At 50.7% G+C, this 25,543-nt stretch overlaps 1 protein-coding gene across 1 annotated transcript in view; it reads left to right on the top strand.

Annotated features, from left to right (window-relative positions):
• The window catches only part of LOC121718176 (E3 ubiquitin-protein ligase SMURF2-like), a 68,798-nt gene that overhangs the window by 11,835 nt on the left and 31,420 nt on the right, over window positions 1-25,543 (top strand). The window contains 7 exon segments of the mRNA XM_042103075.1: window positions 12,953-12,991; window positions 13,979-14,087; window positions 18,674-18,807; window positions 22,598-22,663; window positions 23,522-23,568; window positions 23,570-23,607; window positions 24,422-24,505. Of these exon segments, the coding sequence (XP_041959009.1) occupies window positions 12,953-12,991; window positions 13,979-14,087; window positions 18,674-18,807; window positions 22,598-22,663; window positions 23,522-23,568; window positions 23,570-23,607; window positions 24,422-24,505 (517 nt within the window).

The raw sequence follows: 25,543 nt of genomic DNA, 5'->3' as shown, positions 1-25,543 counted from the left end.
GACACACACACACACACACACACACAAACACACACGGATACACACTTATTCTACTACTACTGACACACACTGAAAACATATCAGAGGCTGGTCCCGCTGCCTGTTTCTCTACCCCTGTGGCGTGTCAGTGCTCCGAGGTGTTTGGCTAGGACAGGCTGAGGCTGCTCTCTGAGGCTGCTTTTGTTTCGCGGTCTGACGGCGCACGCAGGAGTTTGTTGCTGTTCATGTGCCGCGGCCACCCCAGCTTCCTCAACCATCACTCTGTCTCCACCTCCACCTCTCCATCCTCTCTCTCTCCCTCTCTTTCCCTCTCTTTCCCTCTCTTCCTTCTCTTTTCCTGCCTCCCATATTCATTCTCACTCATTTGCATGTTCTCTTTCTGTCTCATATTTTCCCTTTCTTTCTTCTGTTCCTACCCTCCTCGTTTTTCTTCCTCTCTCTCTCTCTCTCTCTCTCTCTCTCTCTCTCTCTCTCTCTCTCTCTCTCTCTGGCTGGCTGAGATCCCCCCCCCTCACTCCTGTGGCGTTCCCTCTGTGACCCGTGTGAGGAAGAGAGCGAGTGAGGGACTCAAGACCGAGGGAGTGCGCTGAGCAGAGCTCTGGAAATGACAGGCCGCATGGCTGTCTGTGCTGCCGTGCCCCGACCACGTGTGCCCGTCAGTAAACACACACATATACACACAGCCCACACAGATACCGCGTTCAGCCAGCTAGCTCAGGGAGACGGAAGCTGCCTGCGTCACAGCTAGCGCTGTCCTCCTGCCAAGAGATCATCCACCTCCCAAGTAGTTTGGGCCCTTATCTGATGAGCTGTCTGTTTACATACTCAGCCTTTTAGGCAGACGACAGTTGCATACTATCTGTCTGTCTGTCTGTCTGGAGACTGACTAGTTGTGTTTATCAGGTTCTGTGTGGTGTAGCATGCTGTACATATTTGGAGCATGTTCAAATGGATTTCTCATGTGCGGTAGAGATGCTGTATGAGTGCTGGTAGCTTCATACATGATTTTAAGTGGGCTGTATTTTCTGTCCTTTTTGCAAGTTCCAAGGTAAAGAAGCTGTTTTTGGAATTCAGCCACAGCCTGGCCTTGGTTCAGTGGAAGAGTGCACATCATGCTTATGGAAACAAAAATAAACAATTTCTTTTAAGACTTCCTGACAGACTTTCCTCGGACCTCTGGCTCTCCGGCTCTGCCGCTGTGGCTCTGCAGGCTCGTTGACCGATGAGCGTTTCAGAGGCCGTTGGCTGAGATTGATGCTGGAGCAGAGGAAGCAACATGGTCTCCGGGGATGCCCTGGGTTGTTACCAGTGTAGATACGTCGAGGAGAAGACCGCTTCATCAGACCGACTTCTCCACAATACCAAGAGGAGGGACTCCAAAGAGCGATAGTCTTGTCATAGTCTAGTCATTCAGCTCACTGAAAGATATTCGATGTGCCATAAATAGGCCTAAGGTCTGTACCAGACTCGGGCAATGGAAACACTTCTGAGAAACTTTGATTGATCAATTACCGATGATGTGACTTGGTTTAGTTATGCCACAAACCCTCAGAATTACTCCCCAGCCACTCTTAGCACATCCTTAGCACACCCTGTGTTGTCAGCTTGTGGTTTGCTAGATTGGCGTTGGAGGCTCATTTGAGCTGGACTCTGAATGGTGAGGGCACGCCGCAGAGGAAGTGATCTGCCAAGAAGTTGGCTGCGGCGGGCCCCCCCTCTATGGGGATGTGCGGATGCTCTCATCCTGTCCCTCTGACAGGGTCTCCGTTCATCCTGTCATTCTCGCACAAACAAGCGCGTAGTCATTCCCCATGCTGGCTCCGGGCCCTGGGCCCCTACAACCAGAAAGGATCTTGTTTGTTTTCCGGTCGAGTTTGAGAAACTGGCACGTCCGTTTCCCAGTGGCAAACCTCGTCTTTGCCTCTCCCTTTCCTTTCTCTTCTCTCCTCTCCTTCTCTCCTCCTCTCCTCCTCTCCTCTCTTCTCTCCTCTCTTCTCTCTTCTCCTCTCTTCTCTCCTCTCTTCTCTCTTCTCTCTCCTCTCTTCTCTGTCCTCTCTTCTCTCTTCTCTTCTCTCTCCTCTTCTCGCCTCCTCATCGTCCTCCTCCTTCTCTTGCTCCTCGTGCTGATCCACAGCCAGATGGGAGATGAGTCATCGTCTCTGTATGGGCCCAACGCCGTGATTGAAAATTCAGGGTGTTTAGTTTCCGACCTCCCTGCATCATCACCTCACGACACACCACACCCACACACACACACAGACCCGCACACAGACCCACACACACACACACACACACACACACACACACCCTGGTAGAGCTGTGTAAGATGTAGGCTATTACTGGAGGAGATGCTATATGCTGTTGTAGGTACAAATAGACGGACTTCCCTCCTGTCTGCACCATCATTCCATGTGTGTCTGACTCATGGAGATTCATTTCAATTTGAGCCTGTCGGTGAGGCCCCCTCACAGACACTCAAGCATCTCTCACCCACTTGGATTCCTTCACCTCCCTTCTTTTCTCTCTCTCCCTCTGTCTCTCTCTCCCTCTGTCTCTTTCACTCTCACACACTTATTCCATATTTCAACCCCCCACCTCATGCCCCCTGGCCTACATTAAGCCTCTCTGATCTCCTCCTCCTCCTCCTCCTCCTCCTCCTCCGTGCTTCTCTGCTGTTCTTCACCTCCTCCTCCTCCTCCTCCTCCTCCTCCTCCTCCTCCTCTTCTTCTTCTTCCCTCGCTCTATGCCACCATCAGTCTTTTTTCCCTCATCTGTCCTCTCGTGCTCTTTCGTATCTTTCTCTTCCTCTTTATTTGGCTCACCGGGAGCCGGGCTTCTGAGCAGGCCCAGCAGTGACTCATCCCTCCCTCCCTCTCTCCATCCATCCCTCCCTCCATCCATCCCTCTCTCCCTCCCTCCCTCCCGGCCGTCCTCCAGGTCTCTCCCTCGACTCGCCGTGGCTCAGCCAGAGCCTGCAGTCCAGGTCTGCAAGAGCAGGGGGGGATTGGACACAGTAATCGCCTGCCCTACATACAGAGTCTCTCTCTCTCTCTCTCTCTCTCTCTCTCTCTCTCTCTCTCTCTCTTGCTCTCTCTCTCTCTCGCTCTCTCTTGCTCTCTCTCTCTCTCGCTCTCTCTTGCTCTCTCTCTCTCTCTTGCTCTCTCTCTCTCTCTTGCTCTCGCTCTCGCTCTCTCTTGCTCGCTCTCTCTCGCTCTCGCTCTCGCTCTCTTGCCCTCACTCCAGATGGCCACATGTGGTTCAGTGTCACACTGGACTAGATGAGACTTTTTATTGAATTCTTTGGATGTTTTCCTATGTGCCCGATGGCTAGAATACACCATTCCTCTGGATGAGGAGAAACATTTTGATAGAAATGTGATGGAGGACAGTCTTCTGATGCATGTCTGGTCTGCTTGCTTACCAACTTCCAAAATGTCACACTTGAGCAACATTTTGCCACTCTGACCTCTCCAAGGTAGCGGGTATCTTTTTTCTGTCTCTGTCCCCTCTCTCTTTCTCCCCCTCTCTCTTTCATTCTCCCTCTCTCTATCCCTCTCTCTTTCTCCCCCGTTCTCTTTGTCTCTACCTTTCTCTCTGTCTCTCTCTCCGTCTCTCCCCCCTGCGCTCTCTCTCTCCCCTCTATCCTGGCGTGTTGACAGTCTGGCTACGATCCACTCCGTGTAGATTCCTGATCTCCCTGGTGAGAGGTGTGTCCACTCCGCTGCAGCCGCTGCTGTCGCCGCTGCTGTTGCTCCGCGGAGGGGGGGGGGGGGGGGTTGGGGGCAGGGGGGACGGCCCACTCCTGGGCCTCTTTAGTGAATGACATAATTGGCATGCAGAACATTTTTCAGGGGAGGAAGGAGGGAGTGGAGCGGAGGAGGGCTGGAGGAGAGGAGGAGTAGGGGAGCTGAGCGTAAAGGGCGGCCAGAGGAAGTGCAGCCCAGATTAGAGGTGCGATTTCAGGACCTGTCCCTCTCTCTCTCTCTCACTCACTCACTCTCACACACACTCCCACCCCCCCCCCCCCCCCACACACACACACACACACACACACACACACACACTGTCTGTCTCTGCTGGGAGCCAGGGCTGGGAGGAGCAGGTTGCCGAGGGGGGGAAAGGGAAGCTCTTTTGTTTTGCTGGTGAACAATGCTGTGAATGAGACGGCGCACAAGTGCGGCGGGAGTCAAAACAGAGAGACCACAGTCCCGACCGCAGGGCCGGCAGCAGGAGAGGAGTGGGCACCATGACGTTGCTCGTCGTGAGTAAGGCTGAGGTGTCGGCCCGCACTGACAGGGCTTTTGATGTTCAGAGATGACTGCAGCAAGTCCCAGAGGTTCGATGCGTGCGTGTGTGCGTGTTTTAGTGTGGTGATGTCTTTATGCCGAGTCTCCATGACTCACAAAGCACACTCTCTTATACGCCTGTCTATTCAGGATACAACCACTCCACCCCCCCCCCCCACCACCACCCTAAAAAAATGTAACACCCCCCACCCACCCCACCCTATTCGTCTGACATCCCATTCATGTGAGTAGCCCAGCAGGGTGTATTTGTGGAAACAAAAGGCTGCCTTGGATTGACCTGTTTTTGTCTTTAGCACTGGGGCATCTCTACACAGCACCCCTCCCCCAGCCCCTCACCCACCCCCTCCCCCACTCCCCTCCACCCGACCATCTCCACCTGACGACCAAGTCGGAGCGCCGTGCGTTAGACAATCTCACGCACTTCATGTTTCATTTAATTTCTTCTTGCTCGGCCGGTGGGCCACTTCCCTGCGCCTGGAAACCCAATCCGCGCTGTGCATCTGATCACGTAGAGCTGCACAGGGAGCCTCTGACCCGCCAGTGTTTTGACATGCATGCGTGTGTTACCGGGTTACATGGCAACGATTGTCTTACCAGGGCAGTCACCAGTCTTCACCTGTTGAATGGTAATGTTGTTGGAAAGTTATCATCTTTCATGGTTATAGTCAGCCTACTCCAGTTTGTGGCAGATGGCCTAGCTTCGCCTGTGGGATCTAAGAGACCCTTCACTGCTCAGTGGCTTGTGGCTAACGCCAGGCTTTTAGCACTGGTGTTTAAATCTCAGCTGGGAAGGGCAGGCAGGCAGGGGGACTGGGGCTTCATACAAAAGCTCCAAGTCATAGCGTGGCGAGGCTAGCCGCCATGCTAACTTCCTGTCTGTTTTAATGGGAGTAATTCAGGTGTGCCCCTCTGGCTAGTGAAACGGGATCCTTGTGTGTAACTGCAGCTCGCTCTCGGAAGTGGAATATTTCCTTGTAAACAGCCCTGCCGACCGCAGTGTTTGCCGACCAGCCAACAGCCACAGTGTGCTGACACTCTCATTCATGCTAATTCATGGCTCATTTGTAATGGACGAATGTAATGCAATATCTGTCTAGCCGCAGTGTAGCTAAGCTAATTGTTGGTTTTACTGGCACATAGCAGCACAGTGTACACTGACACCGACTGGGGGCCAAGAAGGCTGAGCGCTGCATGCTTTCGTTTCATTTGCACTCCCCACCCTCTTTCGCAAAACTGAAAAATGTTGGGACTATTTGGAGAGAGAGATCACTTTTATACAGTCTGGTAAACCTACAGCTCGGCTCGTTCAGCCAAAGGGACATGGAGAGATGTTATTCATCAACATCTTTTTTGGAAGGAAGGACAAGACGACACTACCCTGTGCACTCATTGCGGTCCCTGGCTCTAGATCTTTATCTGACTTAAGAAGCCACAACACATGGGAAAAACCCTGATGTCGAAATGTGTTTTTTTTGTTTTTTTTTTTTGTTTAAAAGAGGTATCTGAAGAAATGATCTCAACTCTGATACACTTCAGCAGCAGTCGTTTCTGTATTTTATTTTTTCTTCTTCTTCCTTTTTTTATTTTTTACTTTTTTTTTTTTAAATCTTGGCGTCAGATGTGCATCTTGCTAAGGGTCGTTAGTCACAGCCTTACGAGATCTTTTGCGAAACGGCAGACTGGGCCTGGTTGCTCCGCTGGGGCGGCTGCTCCTCAGTCTGACGCCTCAGTCTGACGTGTGTGCCTAGGGGCTTGTTCATCAGGTGGACTCGTCGATCCGTCTCTTGTGATTCTCCAAAAAACTCACTCCTCGGTGTTTTGTGACCTGCTGTCTGCTGTTCAATTTGTTATTTTCTCTTACACACATGGTGGTGTACTCTCCATGTCTGTGTCTGTGATTTTCAATAAAATCTTTGAAAGTCAAGCTTCGGTTGAATATTTTTTTTAAACGTTTTAAATGTTTCTTGCCTTTTTTGCTGTGCCTTCGTTGTACTGCTGCCTATGGTGTTTTTTTAAAAAATGTTGGTACGTTCATTGTGTTGCCTCAGGAAATTGCATAATACTCCCCCATCAGAATCAATTAATTGTGGCCATTGTGATTTTGATAATTGCGGTTTTGGTTAAAAATGGGTCAATCTTTCAGCCCCACGTTTCTCCTATGTGTACACCTCATTCATTGCAGGTGAAACCAGGCTCCTGTCCTTGGTGACCCTCAGTCCCCACTCCCTTCATCACAGTGACTCTGTGTGGCCTCACAATCTCATTGGACACTGAGACAATTACTGGCCACTGAGCCGCAGTCTGACCTTAGACTCAGGATTAGAGGAGCACTACTAAATACAATGAGAACGAAACCATTCAATCTCAGCAGTTAGCTTACAGCATGCTAACTCCTAGCTGAAAAGCTAAGCTGATGGATTGTTCTGGCAAATGTTTTTTTTTTTTTGGCCAACGGGGAAAGGGAAGTGTTAAAGACCACACCTGAAGATGCTGATATGTGCTGCTGACCTTATCATGACCTCCCTGACCTTGGCCACTGCCCTGGAGTTTTAACGTAACGAGGGATTTTCTCCTGAGCCTACTTGAGGGCAGTGTCGGGGGGGGTTGATTCTTGTCAACGGCTTCCTAATGCTCTTGCTGGAAGTGCCACTCTCTCTTCAGGACAAGAGGTGACCTAATTATTCTGTCTTGAAATGGGACGTCTACCACGGAGTGTTCTGTGAACCTGTAGCCGTCTAGCCTTTTATGCTCCTTTTGAAAAGGGGCGATATTCTGCCCATCACACACTCTATTAACCCATTGCTGGGTCAAATTCCAAACATGTCTGGGTGAGAAGTTCAGACAGCCATCAATTATGCAGTATGTTTGAGTGTGTTCCAATCAGAGCAGTCTCCTGTCCCTCGGCATCATGTGGGCTTTAGAGTAGTTGTTTCCCCACACTAGCCCAATTTACCCACCCGACACCCCCCACACAGTCCCCTTTACAAATCTCTGGGTCATTCAGAGTTTAGCATGCCAGGCCATGGACGCTCCAGATATGCCCAAGTGCTTAACACCATCTGTTATCTTGCCCAGTCTTTGTGAGGAATGTAGGCTAATTTGTATGTGTCTGTTTGTGCCTGTGTGTGTCTGTGTGTGTGTGCATTTGAATGTTAACTGTTGAGGTGAGATTCCTTTTTGCTTAGGATGAACTCCTGCGTGCCCGTATTCTCGCTCGTGCACACACACACACACACCCACTTTCTCTCCAGTGCACACGATTGGGCTGCGGTCCAGCTGCAGCGTCCACCATCTCCTGCTCCATTCAGGGTAAACACACAATGGACAGAAATAGAGTGTTTGGACAACACAGGACGTTTCTTGGAAAGCACAGCCTCTACCCTTAAAATAGACTCGGCTTCTTCGTTCACTGAGGATGTGGAGGTTTTTGTCTTGTGTTATTCGCACCCCTGTGTCTCAATGCTGCCATCATAATGACGCTTTGTCATAGATTGCCGGCCAATTCAGGAGCACCTTGTTACAACAGCTTCGTTGAGGAAGAAGGTTAACTCCATATAGACCTTCTATAATTTCTTCTAAAACAAATTGGTCAGTCATACACATTAATAATTGACCTCTGATAGAAAACTGATCGTTTTCATGATTTTGACAGATCTTTAATGAAAGGGTTAGCTTGATCCTGCTAATCTAACTCTCATTCTCATCCCCCCCCCCCCCCCCCCCCCCCACACACACACACACATCCTTTCAACTGCCATCTGTACTAACCTGCAACCAAGCCACTGCGTTCAGAAAAAGCCCTCATTGATATCCTCAGTTAAACTCCCCTGGCTTACTCTCAGCTGACACAAGAGAAGTGAGCAGGTAAGCCCCTAATCCCGCTCTGCGCTCGGAAACGTGAGCTCCCAACAGTCACTCAGTCGGTGGCCCATTCACCCAGACCACCAGCTCGCCCCTGGGGGACCAAGAGAGACCCAAGGCAGCCCCCCATTCCCCTCCCCACACACACACACACAAACACTTTCAATTTGAGTTGTGAGCGACAGTTTTAGATTCGAGTCGCGAGACTGCTTCAGTATTGACTGGCAAATGGCTTTAATGTTTGATTGTCAGCCATCACTGAGTAGCGTTAAAGGCCGCATTTAGAATCTTGCAGAAATGCGTTGATCCGCAATACCTCTTAGACGGCGACAGTTACGGCTGTTATAGAGGGAGAGGCATTGTGAGTTTCACGGTCATGGGGCCCTGGAACAGGCAAATGAGCGAGGCTGTGTCCACATAGGTCCTGCTCTGTTTCAGTGATTGCCGTCTAGGTTTTAGATCCAGCGCGGCGTCCTGTGTAATTAGCCTGCGCTCTCACGGTCATCCCCTTTTGCTCTCGTCACCGTTTGGCCCGGGTCAGCCCTCTGATTGACACGTTGTGATTCCATCCAATAGACTGTGTGTAATTTTATGCCGCTCTGGTCGCCCCCGCCAAAATTTACGACCTCCATTCGGCCAGCTCCGAAGAGTCCGTAGCCACCCATGTAATTTGTGCGCCTCGCTTCTGGTCTCGCATCCACTCGCTTCCAGGCGTCCTCAGGGGCACTGGGCCTCTCCGGCAGCTCACCGAGTCTGCAGCTCTGGCTCCACTCAAGGGGCCCAGAACCTGGAAGGTCTCACCAGTAGCCAGCTGGCCAGCCAGCCAGCCAGCCATCCAGGCCACATCAGGGTTGTGCACCCATACTCGTCCTCTCAGTGAAACTGTTTGGTCAAACACTGAAATCCTTGAAGATGGAGTTCTGAAAAGTTAATTTATTAAGAAATGTCATTCCGTTTGTGATTTGTACATGTCTCTGTATGTGTATAAACTAGAGTGTGATTGCTATCTTAGACTTTGAGCCCATAGTCAGCCATCTTCATTTTCCTCTCTCTCTCTCTCTCTCTCTCTCTCTCTCTCTCTCTCTCTCTCTCTCTCTCTCTCTCTCTCTCTCTCTCTCTCTTGCTCCCTGAGGCTGGCTGTGCTGCTAAATTATTCAGATATGAAGTGACCATTTCCTACCATTGTGCCTTTCCGTTACGAGGCCCAATAAACGTGTCAGAACGCAGGGTTCACGTCCCATCCACTCAGACACGGTGGAGACCCCCGCCAGCTGCCCGCACTGCCGAGGGGGGAAAAGTGGGATTGTGGGAACGGAATGTGTCCCGTCACCTGCTCCTCACCTCTTGTAAATAACGAGCACAACGAGACTGCAGCAAGTGTGAAGGACCGAATGGAGAGAGAGGGATGTGTTGTCGTGGCGATGCTGAGGGTACGGTGGAGCTCCAGAACTCTTTTTTTAAAGCCATGATTACGCTGACCAGCAGCTGTGGTACAAGCGGTGCATTTTCTGTATTTAACTATAGTCCAAGCGTTGGCTCAACTTTCCGCCTAACCATAATTGTCATCAATGTCAGTTTACCAGAGTATCGCATTAATCTTCTGACTAATAAAACCTTTTAAAAAGGGTGGTATGTCCCTATTGATCACAAGGCTGTACACAGCAAGAGATTAATTATCCATCGCTCATCTGAGCATTGCGTGGAGCTTTTTCCACCACTTGCTTGTTTTGGCGTCTTTGCCCTGAGAAGCGTGTAAAGGGTGAATCACAGGTTGAGGTAATAAGGGGTTCTCCACTCCATTCCGCTCCCAGCAGCGGCACTGGCCCGTAAACGATGGGCTTCTCATCTGGGAGGGTCAGCGGTACCTCCCAGTTCCGCAGCCACAGACCCACTCCAGACGGCCTCGGTGCCAGCGGGAGGAATCTCCCTCAACCCCTCCAGAAACCCCAGGAACCTGTCACAGCTGATTAGGCAAAAGGGAAGAGTTACTGGTTAGAAGTGACATAAAACACACACACACACACACACACACACACACACACACACTGACAGCACATCTGCCTCATTGAAAAAAAAAAAAAAAAACTATGCAAATAAAAATCACCTTGTGTAAAAACGCAGAAATGGCCTGTTCGGTTGGAAAACTTTGAGCCGTAAAAAAGGGACTGTGGAAAACATGTGACTGACTCTAAAATACAAGGACTTTGTCTGCAGACATCCATGACCACATTCAGTCAGGGGCCATGGTATACCCTCAGCGTCCTCCTCCTCCTCTCCTCCTCATCATAATCATAATCATCATCATCATCATCATCGCTCCTTGGATGCGGTTCTCTTCGGCAGGCCACAGGCGATTTCTCCGCGGAGCGTTCCTGGGCGTGTTCTCTTCCTTTTGTTTTATGTGCCGTTTTGATAGTTCCTTTTAGTCATAAGCTCGGGGTTTTCCAAGAAAACCGCCAGCGCCTGTGCCCCGTTGTAAATGCCAAGGTCTGTAGGAAAGCTCTTAAATCGCGCTGCCGCGAGTGCGGGACCAGACTCCACTCTCTCACTCGAGCGGAGTCCCTCTGGAGCGCCTGCCTGCGCTCCCCTGCCTGGTGCAGCACTGGGGTAAGCGGGAGGCCTGCTCGGGCCCTCAGGCCCAGGTTTGATGTGCGGCTTTTACAAGCTTCTCGACCTCGCTCACTTTCACAGTGCCCGAGTAGAAACCAGAGGAGGCCTGCAGAGGAGTGATGGTGGTGGTGGTGGTGGTGGTGGTGGTGGTGGTGGTGGTGGTGGTGGGTAGGTGATTTTTGAAGGAGAGAGCAGAAGTGTGTGTGTGTGTGTGTGTGTTTTAAGTTTGTTTTCAACAGTGTATGCAGTTTTGTACTGCAGTCATCAGTCATCCCTGTCGGTTGGTGCCACAGGTGGTCATTACTCTTTTTTTGGAAAGCACATAGACACACACACACACACACGACTTAACCTTCCTCCAATATACATTTTGGGCTATCCATCTCTGTCTGTCTGGTGCCTCCCATCGTGGACAGCAGAAGAGGTCAGGCTCTTTTGACCCCGTCCACTTTGCCTCCCCCCCGGTCTCTCTCTCTCCGTCTCCCATGGCTTCCTGTCCCGTGGCTTTGACGGAGCGGAGCAACTGCGGCCCCGCTTTTCTCTCCCCTGTGCTCCGGAATGTCTCGCCACAGAGCCCCCCCGAGCGAAGCCCCACAGTGACCGCGCCACACTTCACTGACGCACTTCTTTCCGATCACCGAGCACGTCATAGTCACTGGCTGGCATGCAGGGCAGGGTTTGGTTGGCAACTTGGCAGGGACTAGAGAAGTCACGGACTCTCCCCTCCTCTTTCAACTCCAAACCCCCCAACTCACTCACCCACCTCTCAAGCTCTAAGCTTCATCTCCGAGGTTCCAAGGCGGCGCCTCTCAGAAGAGGGATTTTCTCCCAGAGGGGGTCATTGTGGCACAGCAGATCAACAACCCCCTCTCTGTGATCAATATTTGACTTCCCTCTACACACACACACACACACACACACACACACACACACACACACACACACACACACACACACACGTGCCTGCGTGCATATTGAGTGGAACAGGAGAGTGACCCCAGCACTGGTGATGAGACGCAGATAAGGCACGAGGCCCGCCAAGATGGAGGGGCCCGTTACTCTACTGAGAGATTAGTGTGCAGTGGGCAACACACACACACACACACACACACACACACACACCGTGTCATCCCTCCTCAGGCTCTCAGGGCCAGCTGTTGGAGAGTGGTCGGTCACTCTGCAGCTGTTGTAGGAGCTGAGGTTGGGAGGGGAAGGGTGGGCTGAGGGAGGTTCAGCCTTTAAGAGGGGGCATTGAGCCGGGCAGGCATCATTAAACCTCCGCCCCCACACCCACTCCATACCCCCACCTGTGCCCACTGACCTCACACCCAGCACAGGAGACCAGGTGGTGCTGCTGCTGGTGGTGGTGGTGGCGGTGGTGGTGGCAGGCCTGAAGTGTGGATTGACCAGTTCCACATCAGCTTATCACCTCAATAAGTGGCAGCAATAAAAAAAGGGGGTGACATTTGCTATTACCTGCTAACAGCTTGCGTGATTTATGGTACTGATGATTGCTGACTGCTGTTCTGTGTGTGTGTGTGTGTGTGTGTGTGGCTTACCCAACAGCATCTGAGAACATACACCTCCCCTGCTGTTTTAGCTGTTCATTAACACCAACTTGCCGCAACCTCGCCCTTCCACCGTTTTTTTTTTCCTCTTTTTTGTAAAGTCTTTTGAGTCTGCGTATGATTGTGTGGCTCGGCTAAATTCTCCTCAGCGCACCAAGGTCAGCTGTTGCCACGGCATCAGGAGGTTCTTTCCTGAAAGCCTTTTGTGTATAAGCAAGGGATTTGCACCTCAGGCCGGCCTCAGGAATGTCTGTCAACATTTTACCAAGTGAGACACGGCATCCCACAGCTTCTGGGTGACACACACACACACACACACACACACGGGCGGTTTAGGTTTGGGCGTCCGCGGGCTCAACACCACACACGCTGACCTCAGGGGACTGTAAATAATGCCGTGGCGGGGGGGGGGGAACGACAAAAGGAAAAGTAGCCATCGAAAAGAAAACAGGAATGTCATTTTTTAAAAATAGTGATGTGCTAAATATGAAGTGCTGGTTTGTGAACATGTCCACTTGTGGTGTCTTGGAATGTTTCCTGACAGGATGTAGCGATGTGTGCTGCTGCTTCTGCACGGTTCTCACGTGTCTCTTCTCTCTCTTGCAGTCCTGTGTGCGAAGAACCTGTCAAAGAAAGACTTCTTCCGTAAGTAAACTTTTTGATCTTTTACAATCTTTTTTTTTTTTTTTTTTAAATTCTATTTCTTTGGTGAAGCTTTGAATAAAATGTTGTGTAATGACCTCATGTCCATCCTTGCACAAGCACAACCAAATTTAAGGGTTAAAACAAATCCTACAGGGTTAAAGATGAGCTCTATGTCTTCCATCTCCATTTTGGAGTCTGTCTGCTTGAGTGACTCTCACGATCAGATATAGAGTTTCGCCATGCAAGACAAGGAGTCCTCTACACAAAGGCCAACCTCTTCTCATGAGGCGTGTGGGTGTGTGTGTGTGTGTGTGTGTGTGTGTGTGTGTGTGTTGCGTCGTGGCTGTATCTGCCGTAGATTGGGGCTGAGATTTACACACAGTTGGTCGCAGGGCCGCCTTAAAGCATATCGTTAGCGTGGATCACGTCTCGTCTCCATTATGTAACGTGGAAGCGGAAAAAGATCCGGTGACTAATAAATAAAGTAATGGAGGCTACATCAGGGGAATGTAGCTGACCTGTAACCCTCATTGGGACTCATCGCATTGTAGGAGCTGTAGACTTTTACATGCACACACTCTCTCTGTGGATATATCTTTCTTTCTTTCTTTCTTTCTTTCTTTTTATCTTTTTTTTTTCTCTCTCATATATACATACATACACACACACACACACACACACACACACACTCAACAATTATGCCGCTGGCTGGGAAGTCCCTGAAATCAAGCCAATCGTGCAGGTGAATGTGAAAGAACAGGTTTGACCTGTGTGCAAACATACACAAACACTGCAGTTTCATTGCCGGAGGAACCAAGCGCTCAATACATTTTATACTGCTTTAAACTTTGTCCTGTCGCCATTAAAAAAAAAAGATGGCTTAAAGGCTTTTCTTATCATAATTATCAATTATCATAATGCTAAAGTCTACTGCTGTGGTATGTGCCAGTGTCTGAACATTCATAAACTCACTTTTGTTCTCCCCAGGCCTACCTGACCCGTTCGCCAAGGTCGTCGTTGACGGATCCGGGCAATGCCACTCAACAGACACCGTCAGGAACACGCTTGACCCCAAGTGGAACCAGCATTACGACCTGTAAGATCCTCTACCGAGCCAGATGAACTTCTGTGCCTCCGTTTGTCCCCAGTCTTTTGCTCGCATCACCGTGTACAAATTGTGTGAAAAATACCGGCAACTGTGGTTACCGCTATTGTGTTTACAGGAACAAGAGTTGTGTTCCTGTGGTGTTTTGTTTTAAAAGGCGAACTGAGCGGTGCCGCACGTTCTCTAGAAACCGAACCTGTTGTGTTCTCCTCACCATGTGTTCCGAATGTTCCTTCCTTTGAGTTCGACTTTATTTTCAGAGGAATTATCACACGAGGCCCGTAGGTTCCACTGGCTGTCAGCTTTTCGCACGAGCAACAGCACGAGCAAAAAAAAAAGCACGAGTTGTGGCATTTTTTGGCTTTCAGCCACCCAGGAACAGATTTGAACAATTCTGATTCCGACGGCGCACTCAACTGTACAGTTACATCATTAATTAGGGAAAGAAAGGCACAAAAAAGGAAAACCAAACATTGGGCTTGGCACAGTAGATGTGCAGTGCATCAGTGCAAAGCGTCCAGAGGGGATCTCGCCAAGCTGTTTGGATGCGAGTTTGGCTCCTGGAATTCAGGCTATTTCGGGATTTAAATCACTTTTTTCCCCCCCATCTACTGTTATGTCCTTTCTTGCCTCTAAGCAGTACTATGTTATTCATTAAATTCAGATGTAGTCGCTTTGTGTTTCCTTGGTTTCCGTAACAAAAAATGGAGCTTAAAGTTGGTGTTTTTTAGTAGCAGTTTAGTGTTTGTTTGTTTTGTATTGTGTTCATGAGGGAAGGTTGGTTGGGGCTCAGTTATGAAATCAATCTCCGTTTTCCCTAGTCATCCTCACAACTCAAACAGCAGACCTAACCAAGATTTCATCGAATGAAAAGCAGTACCACGAAATGCTCTCACAAAGTGTTTCATTTTCAGTACTTCAATTGTCTTGGAAGTGTTGTGTTGTCTTGTTGTGTTTCGGGGAAATTCCTATAACATCAAGCTGGGCCAACTGAAGGAGTCTGTCATTGCTTTGCAGGTTTCTTATGTTGAATATGGTACCCATGTTTAATTTTAGGCATCTTATAAGAGCACTAAAGTTTGTTCAGCACATTGCTTACTCTGTTGTCCACTCTGTAGTTGTGTTGATGCCGTGTGCGCCTGTGTGTCTTGTCATCATAGATAGCACTGTAGTAAATGAGCAGTCGTTGCCGTGGAGATCTCCATTGTAAACATGGGGCTGGAACATCTGGGGTTGTTATGGTAATGAGTCGCAGATGAGCGAGAGCGAAGTTGCCAGGTGGAATTTTTGGAACGCCATGACATCATTTATGACAATAGGTTGCAAAGGGCTCGTTTTCATAGAGGCTTTTGGTCTACAGTTAAAGGCTTAGACTCCGTCTCAAAGCATCGACGTCATCTAGCACTATTTATCTCGTCTAGGCTGTCAGCGAGAAGGGTGCGTGTGTTAGCAGGCTGTAGCTTTTTAAATCGTAAAGGCCAGCTCGCACGACACCTCCTCGAACACTCACAGCTGCAGAGTGACCGTCCACTCTCGAACACCTTACTGGGAGGACGTGGGTGCGGGAGGGGGGTGGGGGGGGGGGGGCATGCCACGCCAGTGACCCCTGACCTGCCCGGCTCAGTCATAGGAAATGGGATAGCAGATGGGGCCGGGGCCAGACTGGGAGGATGGCTACCATTCCTCCAGTCCCGACCCAGCTGGACGGGACGAGTGCAGCCTCCAGACTGGCCGCCCGGTCCCTCGGCCCCTACTCTCCCTCTCCCCACCACCACCAGCAGCAGCAGCAGCATGAGCACCATCAGGCACACGCTGACATGTGCTAGCCCCTACGCTAAGGCTAAGTGATTTAACATGCGCGGTGACTCATAGCGAGGGACTCGCCTCTCTAAGCGCATGATGAGCATAGAGAAAACATATGGTCAGTTTATTTATTTATTTATTTATTTTCTTTCTTTCTTTTTTCTTCCCCTCCCTTGTGTCTGCGTATCACTGGAAGCTTTCCACATTTGGTGAGCAAACGTGGTAGCTTGCCACTAGGTCAAGCGCACAAGGCATGTATTAATTGGCGCTTTGAGTAAACTTTTCCTCTTGATATGTCCCCTGCACCGTTTCGTGACATAAAAAAAAAATTCCGCTGCGCTTCATCAGTGTTGTCTCTTTCGGGAATATAAGACGGGAACATCTGATTGGATCAGGCTGCATTGGCACCAGTACAAAGGCCCAGTGGGGACATAAGGCTGTGATAGGCTTGAGCTTCCCCCCGTTGTGTGTGTGTGTGTTTGTGTGTGTGTGTGTTTGTGTGTTTGTGTGTTTGTGTGTGTGTGTGTGTCTGTGTGTGTGTGTTGGGCCAGATGTACAGTGGCTGTCTCGCCCCTTGTGATGCAAGTGTCTCGCAACGGTTACATCAAGGCACCAGTTTATCAAGCAGACTGAGCGTCATCTCCACCCCCCCACTCCACCACCTCCCCCCTCACACCCAGAATACCCAGAACAGGTGGCCTCTGAACATCCCAGAAGGCCGAGCAGATCGTACCGTCTGGAGTAGAGGGGAGGGTGTGTGTGTGTGTGTGTGTGTGTGTGAGAAGGGGGTGGCTTAAATGTACTCTCACAGACACAAGGCGCTAATTAGTTTATTTTTGGCGTCATTTCACTTTGCGCTCTCCCTGGCCTGACGGGCGCCAACTGGAGTGGGTAATGTCTCCCAGTGTGCCATGTAGCCAGCCGGTCAGCCCCCCCCCCCCCCCCCCCCAACAATACGCACACACAGAAACGATTAGCCATGGCATGCCAGAAGACATATGGATAATTACCATGTCGCTACATAACCACGGAGGTCACCCTTATTGACAGTGTAAGATGTAGCAGTAATTCGGAGCAAATGGGCATGTGTGTCTGAAAGCCTATATACCCTCCAGCTCTCTGCACGTGCGTGCGTGCGTGTGTGTGTGTGTGTGTGTGTGTGTGTTGGGGCCTGTGCCTGTAATGTGTATAATTAGGCAGATCTGTAGAGACATATAGATTTCTTTTTTCCTCCTATTGGTTTTATGGGCCCTCTAAGGCTCTGTGTGTGTGTGTGTGTGTGTGTGTGTGTGTGTGGAGTGAGGTATTTTTCTTAACGGCTAGAGGTGCAGTGCTGGCTGTGTAATAACTACCTTGCTTGCATACCCTGAATCTGACGCATGCCAGCTTGCCCATTAGCTCCACTTGTGCTATTTTTCCTCAGTCATTTGGCCCTGCAGAAACTGGTGGACTCACCCCTCACCCCACCCCCACTCCGCCCTGACCCCAACAACCACCCACCAGACATGTAGTCATGGTTTTGTCTGGATTTTCCCATTGCTTGTTTACCTGAACTTGATCTATTTGCACCCAGCGTTAATCATCACCGACTCTGAATGGTAAAACGTTTTTATTGGAGTGCTTTGGTCTTAAAAAAGCTAGATCAAGTTTTTTGATCATCGTTTGGTTGGTTTACTTTAAAAAAAAAAAAAAAAAAAAAACGACTTCCTTGCGTGGGTGGAAGCAGCCTGATGAATGTACAGATGAGTTGAAGTTTAAAGCCGTGTGTGTGTAGCAGACACTCTCCTCGTAGCAGAAGCACCAGCACAGCTCCTTCCTCATAGTCACGGTGCTGTCTGTGCAGGAGTGCACGTCGGGGTATGAAATGATAAAAATGTCCTGCCTTGTGCCAGTAATAGTGCTGCACCGGGTGTGTGTGTGTGTGTGTGTGGCTAACTTTGGCCATGGTGTCTTTCCTGGCGGTGAGAGGAAAACCTCCTCTAACTGACCCTCTGCCATAGCCAGGAGTGTGTGTGCTTGTGGGGTGAGTGTGTGCGCGTGGGGTGGTTGTGCTGGGAAAGCTGTAATTAGACTTTACAGTAACTACTGTCTGATGGTGGCCATTTGTTCACCTTTTTTTATCGGGAGTGTGTGTGTGTGTGTGTGTGTGTGTGTGTGCGCATGTGCATGTAGGAGAGGGGTGGTGTGTGTGTGTGTGTGTGTGGGGGGGGGGGGTGTTGTTGGTGAGACGTGATGTGGGGGACTTCCTCTGTAGTCATGGCGACGTGGCGCGGCGAGGCAGACAGACGTGCATGTCAGACTGTATCCAAGTCACAGACGACAGTGTTAACCACATGCTCGCCGCAATGACTGGCTGAAAGGAGAAGAGGAAAAAGCAGAAATAACACCTTTGTGTGTGTGTGTGTGTGTGTGTGTGTGTGTGTGGGGGGGGGGGGGGGGACTGACAGTTGTTAAACTTCTCAAACCAGACTACGATCAGAGTTGCATCAACTTCTATGAACCTCAGTCAATACTCAATCCTGCCAGTAACAGATATTATTACTGTGAATATAAATGAATCTGCTACTGTTCTAGCCAAAAACCTACTATTAACATGGTTAAGACTATGATATCAAGATGATCAGTGTATGGTTAAGACTATGATATTAAGATGATAATAATATTTAGTCTACACAGTCATAAAATAGTCATAAAATATTATAGTAATATAATATAACATGGACTGAATGATTTCCTTGACAATAAAAGCGTATTTCTCCTGTGTCTGTGTGCAGGTATATCGGGAAATCGGACTCCATCACCATCAGTGTGTGGAACCATAAGAAGATCCATAAGAAGCAGGGCGCAGGTTTCCTGGGATGCGTGAGACTCCTGTCCAACGCCATCAACCGCCTCAAAGACACTGGTTGTAAGTTCAGCACTCTATTCAATGACTTCTCTCTTTATCTATCATAGCAAGATTACACGGCGTAACATTCTCAGGCACTGTGTCTGAATGCAGGCGTGGACCAGACTGTTTAGGATTTGAATATATATATATACCGTCTTCGAGAGATTTTTGATATCTTCAGGGACAAGTCTTTCTCGCTTTAAGCCCTAAACATTAAGAATACACGTCATCTTTACAGAGGCTAACCACGGCCTGAGGACCACTTGCTCCAGTGTGTGTGTGTGTGTGTGTGTGTGTGTGTATAAACACCACAAGACCACATGACTTTTGTGAAATCATCAGCATGACTGCACATCCGTCTCTTATGCAGACATCTAATTTTATATCAGCAGCCCCGGGGCCTGCATGGCTGGGCTGGAGGACGGGCAGAAATGAATAGGCCATAAAAGTGCTGTGTGCTTGACTTCCCTGTGGCTGCCCTCAGAGCAGTGCAGAGCACGCCGGCCACTCACAGCCTCTGCCATTAACTTAGCTATTGATTGATGGCCCGTATGGATGTCTGGCACCGCTCCTCGCCTTCGCTCCACCCCCCCACCCTACTGCCCCTGGCCCTGGCTGGCCGGCTGTGGGTTGGGTGCCAGCCTGGCTGGCTGGCTGGCTGGCTGGCTGGCTGTCTAGGCTGGGCACGGGGGGCCGTCACAGTCACCACCGCACCCCCAGAGGAGGCACCTGGGAGCCATGGCTCATCTGTGGCGGCGACGACACCACCACCACCATTGGTCCACCGCTCTCTGGGGGCCCTCCAGCTGCCCCCAGACATCAGCACACTGGCCCCCACCTAGAGGAGACTGTGGCTGAGACATATAGACCTCCATGTGCAGTATTAGTGTGGCTGAGGCATATGGACCTCCATGTGCAGTATTACTGTGGCTGAGACATATAGACCTCCATGTGCAGTATTACTGTGCAGTGTTACTGTGGCTGAGGCATATAGACCCCCATGTGCAGTATTACTGTAGCTGAGTGAGGCATATAGACCCCCATGTGCAGTATTACTGTGGCTGAGGCATATAGACCCCCATGTGCAGTATTACTGTAGCTGAGTGAGGCATATAGACCCCCATGTGCAGTATTACTGTGGCTGAGGCATATAGACCCCCATGTGCAGTATTACTGTAGCTGAGTGAGGCATATAGACCCCCATGTGCAGTATTACTGTAGCTGAGTGAGGCATGTAGACCCCCATGTGCAGTATTACTGTAGCTGAGTGAGGCATGTAGACCCCCATGTGCAGTATTACTGTAGCTGAGTGAGGCATGTAGACCCCCATGTGCAGTATTACTGTGGCTGAGGCATATAGACCGCCATGTGCAGTATTACTGTGCAGTATTACTGTGGCTGAGGCAAATAGACCTCCATGTGCAGTATTACTGTGGCTGAGGTATATAGACCTCCATGTGCGGTGTTACTGTGGGCTGAGTGAGGCAAATAGACCTCCATGTGCAGTGTTACTGTGGCTGAGGCAAATAGACCTACATGTGCAGTGTTACTGTGGCAAGTGACCATGCTTCTGTAGCCACCTATGTGTAAGGCAGTGTTATGGGGCATTTCTGTAACAATCTATATTTTAGTATGTAGACGCTGACTTAAGTGCTACAGCCACCCTGTTAGCCAAGTGATGTCATGGCAGATGTGGCGACCGCGGGTGCTGTCTGTTGCCGTGAAACCGTCGCCTTGCCTACGGAGATGACGCCACCCACCTTCACGCGCGCTGGCGGTGTTGCTCAGACGTCTGCAGCATGAAAGACTAATTTTCCACTACGTTACCCTTTAATGTGTTTATCTAGCCCCCCCCCCCCCCTTCTTTTCACACGATCGTTAACATCCCAGACCTCTCTAACGATGTCCTCTCGCAGTGATTGGGCATGTTACACCATTTTACGTGATGACTTCATTCTCTTCACAAGGTGTGTGTGGTGTGTTTTTTTTTTGCCTCTGCTCAGCACCTTTCTAAAGTGCTTTTTTTCACGGAGCAAGTTGCTTCTTGGGCGTAATGTGTAGGTATTGGGATTGTATTGATGCTTTGGAGCGCAGACGTGCCCGTGGCCCAGCTGTGAGGCTGCGCTGTATTTAGCCCAGGCCGCCGCACCGCCGCCGCTGTTGCTGTTGCTGTTGCCGTTGTCTCCTGCCCTGCCGTCGCCGTTTGCAAAAGGGCCCGCAGGGGCCAGGAAGTGCGTCTGGCCGCCGCTCCTGTCTCTCTGTCTCTCTCGGCTGCCACGGGCTTGTGGTTGAGCCGTGACAGCCGGCGGCCGCTGCCGTCGCCACGTTTCCTCGAAGCTCGCCACGCGGCGTGCGCGCGGGCGAGCGAGCGAGTGGAGCGGAACAGATGGGGAGCGGAGAGGAGTAGAGCAGACATGCAAAGCACCACCAGATCTTTATCTCCTCTGACAATCGCTGTCTGTGTCTTCCTCTCACTTCCATTCATTGCTTGTTGCTGTCTTCAGACACTTTCTCTCTCTCTGTCTCTCTTTCTTTATTTGTCTCTCTTTATTTGTTTCTCTCTCTTTATTTGTTTCTCTCTCTCTTTGTTTCTCTCTCTCTCTCTCTCTCTCTCTCTCTCTCTCTCTCTCTCTGTTTTCTCTTCTTTTTCTCACCTCATCTCTAGTTGTGCTAGACTGGCACGAAACCCCATCATAGTCATTGTTAATGCAGGTATATGTCGGAGTCTTAGCTGTGTAGCCAGTTAAGAATACACACAGCAGACTTCTCTTTCTTGTGGTCAACCCCCCCCAACTCCACCCCCACCCCTCCTGCACCCTCCACCACACAACCTTTGTACTCATCCGTCTGTGTTCAGTGCACTGCCAAATGATCTTCAGATGTTTGCACACGGCTTTGGTTACATTTTGGGGTGTTTTTTTTTTCTTCTCTACTCCCCCCCTCACCCACCTCCTTCCTTGGAAACTGCTTACCATTCCAGCCGTGTAACCGTTACCCTGGCAGTGTTTAGTCTAGACGAGCATCCTGAGTGGGATTCACATGACAGGCAGACAGCACCAGGGCCGCATGGTCAGGTTCCCTCTTGTCTGTCTGTCTGTCGGCGGGGGAAAGGGGGGGGGGGGGGAAGGTGGAGGTATTGGGGCCGCAGGGTACATGGTGGATGTTTTGTCCGTTCTGCCACTTTCCAACCACCCCCCTCCAACAGCTATCTACTCCCATTAAAACAGTCCTGCAACCCCCCCCCCCCCCCCCCCAATCCATGGCCCTGTCTGAAATTGCGTGCGTCTTCGGTGGAAACACGATTGCGTGCGTCTTCGGTGGAACACGTAGCAGATCTTGGAAGCGCAGACCAGAGACCAAAGGGTTGTGCAAACCTAAGCTGACATTTACAAGCGGAGCCCCAGTGAGCCACGCTTGGTCGGGGGGTTCAGCAGCACTGCAGTGGACATGACTCACCCTGACCAACCCCACCCACCCCCCACCCAACACCCTGACTGCCCCCCCCCCCTTCCGAACCTTAAACCCCCGTCACTAGTGCTGTGGCGAGCTCGGACCCGAACTCTCTCAGATGTCGGTGAACTCCAGCGAGCTGTTATGTCTGCACGCTGGCCTTTCATGTTTAACCGTACCAGATTGTTTGGCAGCGGCGGTTTGGGAGAGGAATGTGTGGCAGTCCGGAATCGTTCCATTTTTTTTTTTTTTTCCTCCTCTTTTCTCTTTCTCTCTCTCTCTTGCTCTCTCTTTTTTTTTTTCTCTCCTGTCGCTGTGTTGGTTGAGGTTGCTTAATGCTGTCTCCTTTAATCAACAGATCACAGACTTGACCTCAACAAGCTGGGCCCCAATGACAATGAAACTGTGAGGGGCCAGATTGTGGGTGAGTAGCAACTTCCCTGAAGTCACTTATCGTCTCCGTCTGTCTGTCCGTCTCTATCTCTGTCTGTCTCAGTCTCTCTCTCTCTCTCTTTCTCTCTCTCGTTCGCTCGCTCGCTCGGTCCTCTCTCTCTCTCTTTCGCTCGCTCGCTCTCTGACACACAGTCACACACACACACACATGCACACACGCTCACGCACACATACACACACCAGCACTTAAGACTCCAGACTCATTGCACATCATCCTTGAATCTGTCTGGAAACTGAGTCGTGTACGTGTGTGTGTGTGTGTGTGTGTGTGTGTGTGTGTGTGTGTGTGTGTGTGTGTGTATGAGCAAGCAAGGCAGAGAGGGGAAACCAAAAACCACTCCTATTGCTGAGCCGCTTGGCCCTCTGTCGTGGCTCTGAACCACGTACATCTGCTTGGCGTGGCGTCGCTCTCACCCCCCCCCCCCTCCCCAGCCAGAGTCGTAGCGCTGTTGCTCACCACAGCACGCGTCTACTCCATCCATCAGCAACACACACCAGCACAGGAATACCTCTGTCCCCAGTGCGGCAGCACTTCGTCTTAATCAGTCCCAGTCTTAGTCACGCACACGTCACGTGCACACACATACACACACATGTACAGATGCACACAGTCTCTGCACACAGTCTCTACACACGCACGTACACATTCACACACACACATACACCAGTGCCCTGTCTCTCACTCTCACAACCCCCCTACCACACACACACACCCGCACACCCCATGTCTCTCACTCTCTTTCACACTAACACACACGTGTAGCATGTGTCCCGTGTCTGGACGAGCTTGTCATCGGTGTCTGTGTTGTGTTTTGGTTTCTTCTCACAGTGAGCCTGCAGTCTCGTGACCGCATCGGCACTGGAGGGCCCGTGGTGGGACTGCAGCCGGCTGTTCGACAACGACTTACCTGACGGGTGCGTTCTTCTTTCTCACCCCGCCTCTCCCTGCCTCCCTCTCTTTCTTCCCTCCTTCCTTCCTTCCCTCCTGCTCACGTCCCTCTATCTCTCCTTCACCCCGCTCCCCTCCCGCTGTCCCCTTCCTCTATCTCTCCATCTCTCTTTCACTCCATGTCCCTTCTCCCTCCCTCCATCTCTCTTTCACGCCTTTATTCCTTCTATCTCTCCCTCCCTCCATCTCTCCTCCCTCCCTCCATCTCTCCCTCCCTCCCTCCCTCCATCTCTCCCTCCCTCCCTCCCTCCATCTCTCCTCCCTCCCTCTATCCCTCACGCTGGCTGTCTGCAGCCCTGTCACCAGTGACTGGGTGTGTGTGCCCGCCAGTGGCCTGAGGGGGTTGGGGGTTTGGGGGGGGGGGGGGGGGGGGGTGGTTTGGGGGGTTGGCTGGCAGTTAAAGCTGGTTTACAGTATAGGCTTATGGCAATGACGTTCTCACTTTGCATGCTGGTCATAAATCACCTGGGGGGTCGCCGGCTGGAGTTGGCCCAGTGCTGCCCCAAACACAGCGGTGCACTGTTTGTGTGCAGGCTTGACCTAGCGCCCTGTGTGTGTGTGTGTGAGTGTGAGAGAGAGACTGACTGCATATTTGCATAGATACGACTTAATGCATGTGTATATGTGTTCATGTCAAAGAGAGGGCAGATTTATGCACGAATGTGAATGATTTACACATTCTGTCTCTGTGATTCACTGTGCGTGTGCGTGTGCGTGTGCGTGTGCGTGTGCGTGTGCGTGTGTGTGTGTGTGTGTGTGTGTGTATGTATCGGTCTGCAGCTGGGAGGAGAGGAGAACCGTGTCTGGCCGGATCCAGTACCTCAACCACATCACGCGCACCACTCAGTGGGAGAGACCCACCAGGTGAGTGTCTGCCCCACTTCACCCAGCCGCCAGCTCCACCACAGACACCCGGCACTTGCTAACGTTTCACCAGTGCGCCCAGACGCGCCACCGGCAACCACGCCAATTACCATATTTTCCAGTCACGTCCTGCTCTCGAGAATCAAGAATTTCCGTCCACAATCGTGGCCAACCGGTCGTCTACTGCTAATTTGGACAGACGGCTGGCCAACTCTCATGCCCTGATTGCCTCGGGACAGAGTCCCAGGCAGATTGAACCTCTCAAACAGACTGACTGTCCCCATCCCTCCTAATCTGTCACGTTTCCCACTTGTACGAATGGTAATAAACACACATTTCTTACGAATTTTGTATATAAAACTATCATTTAATACTAATTTGTTATGATAATTTAGCGTTTATCCAATATCACAGCTCTCTAACTACCATAACAATATTGTGCCTCATCAGTACATTTCTGAAATGTTATTTATATTTTGGTGAAGTGACTTACTTACGCAATACTCTAAGGAGCCCTTAAAGTGCTGCTTGTGTTTAGCTCAGTAAAAGGGAAATTGGCTCGGCTAAATAAGCAAACAAATAAACGACTCTATACAGTTTTTTTTTTCCCCCTTTTTTTGTTGTTTGTTTTCCTGCGGGTGGGTGTTGTCGGGGCGGGGCGGGGCAGAGCGGAGGAGATAGCCACGGCGTCTGCGGCGCTGGAAGTGTGGAGACTCAGACAGACGCAGCCAGTCTGGCCGGCTAGACGGCTGGCTGCAGGGCTGACCCAACTACCTCCCACCCCCCCTAACACACACACACACACACACACACACACACACACCCCGCTCGCTCTCGACACGGCCCCCACACCCTCTCAGTGCTTATCACAGCCCTTCCTGCCTCAGCGCCAGTGAGCTACACAGGAGACACACACACACACACACACACACACACACACACACACACACACACACACATTCATTCAAACTCACACTCACTCACTCTTAAACACGCATATAGAGGGGACAACATTAACCTACATACACACACACAGAC

This window comes from Alosa sapidissima, chromosome 9 (genome assembly GCF_018492685.1).
Source record: "Alosa sapidissima isolate fAloSap1 chromosome 9, fAloSap1.pri, whole genome shotgun sequence".
Taxonomy (NCBI): domain Eukaryota; kingdom Metazoa; phylum Chordata; class Actinopteri; order Clupeiformes; family Clupeidae; genus Alosa; species Alosa sapidissima.
This window is presented reverse-complemented; position numbering and strand designations above follow the sequence as displayed.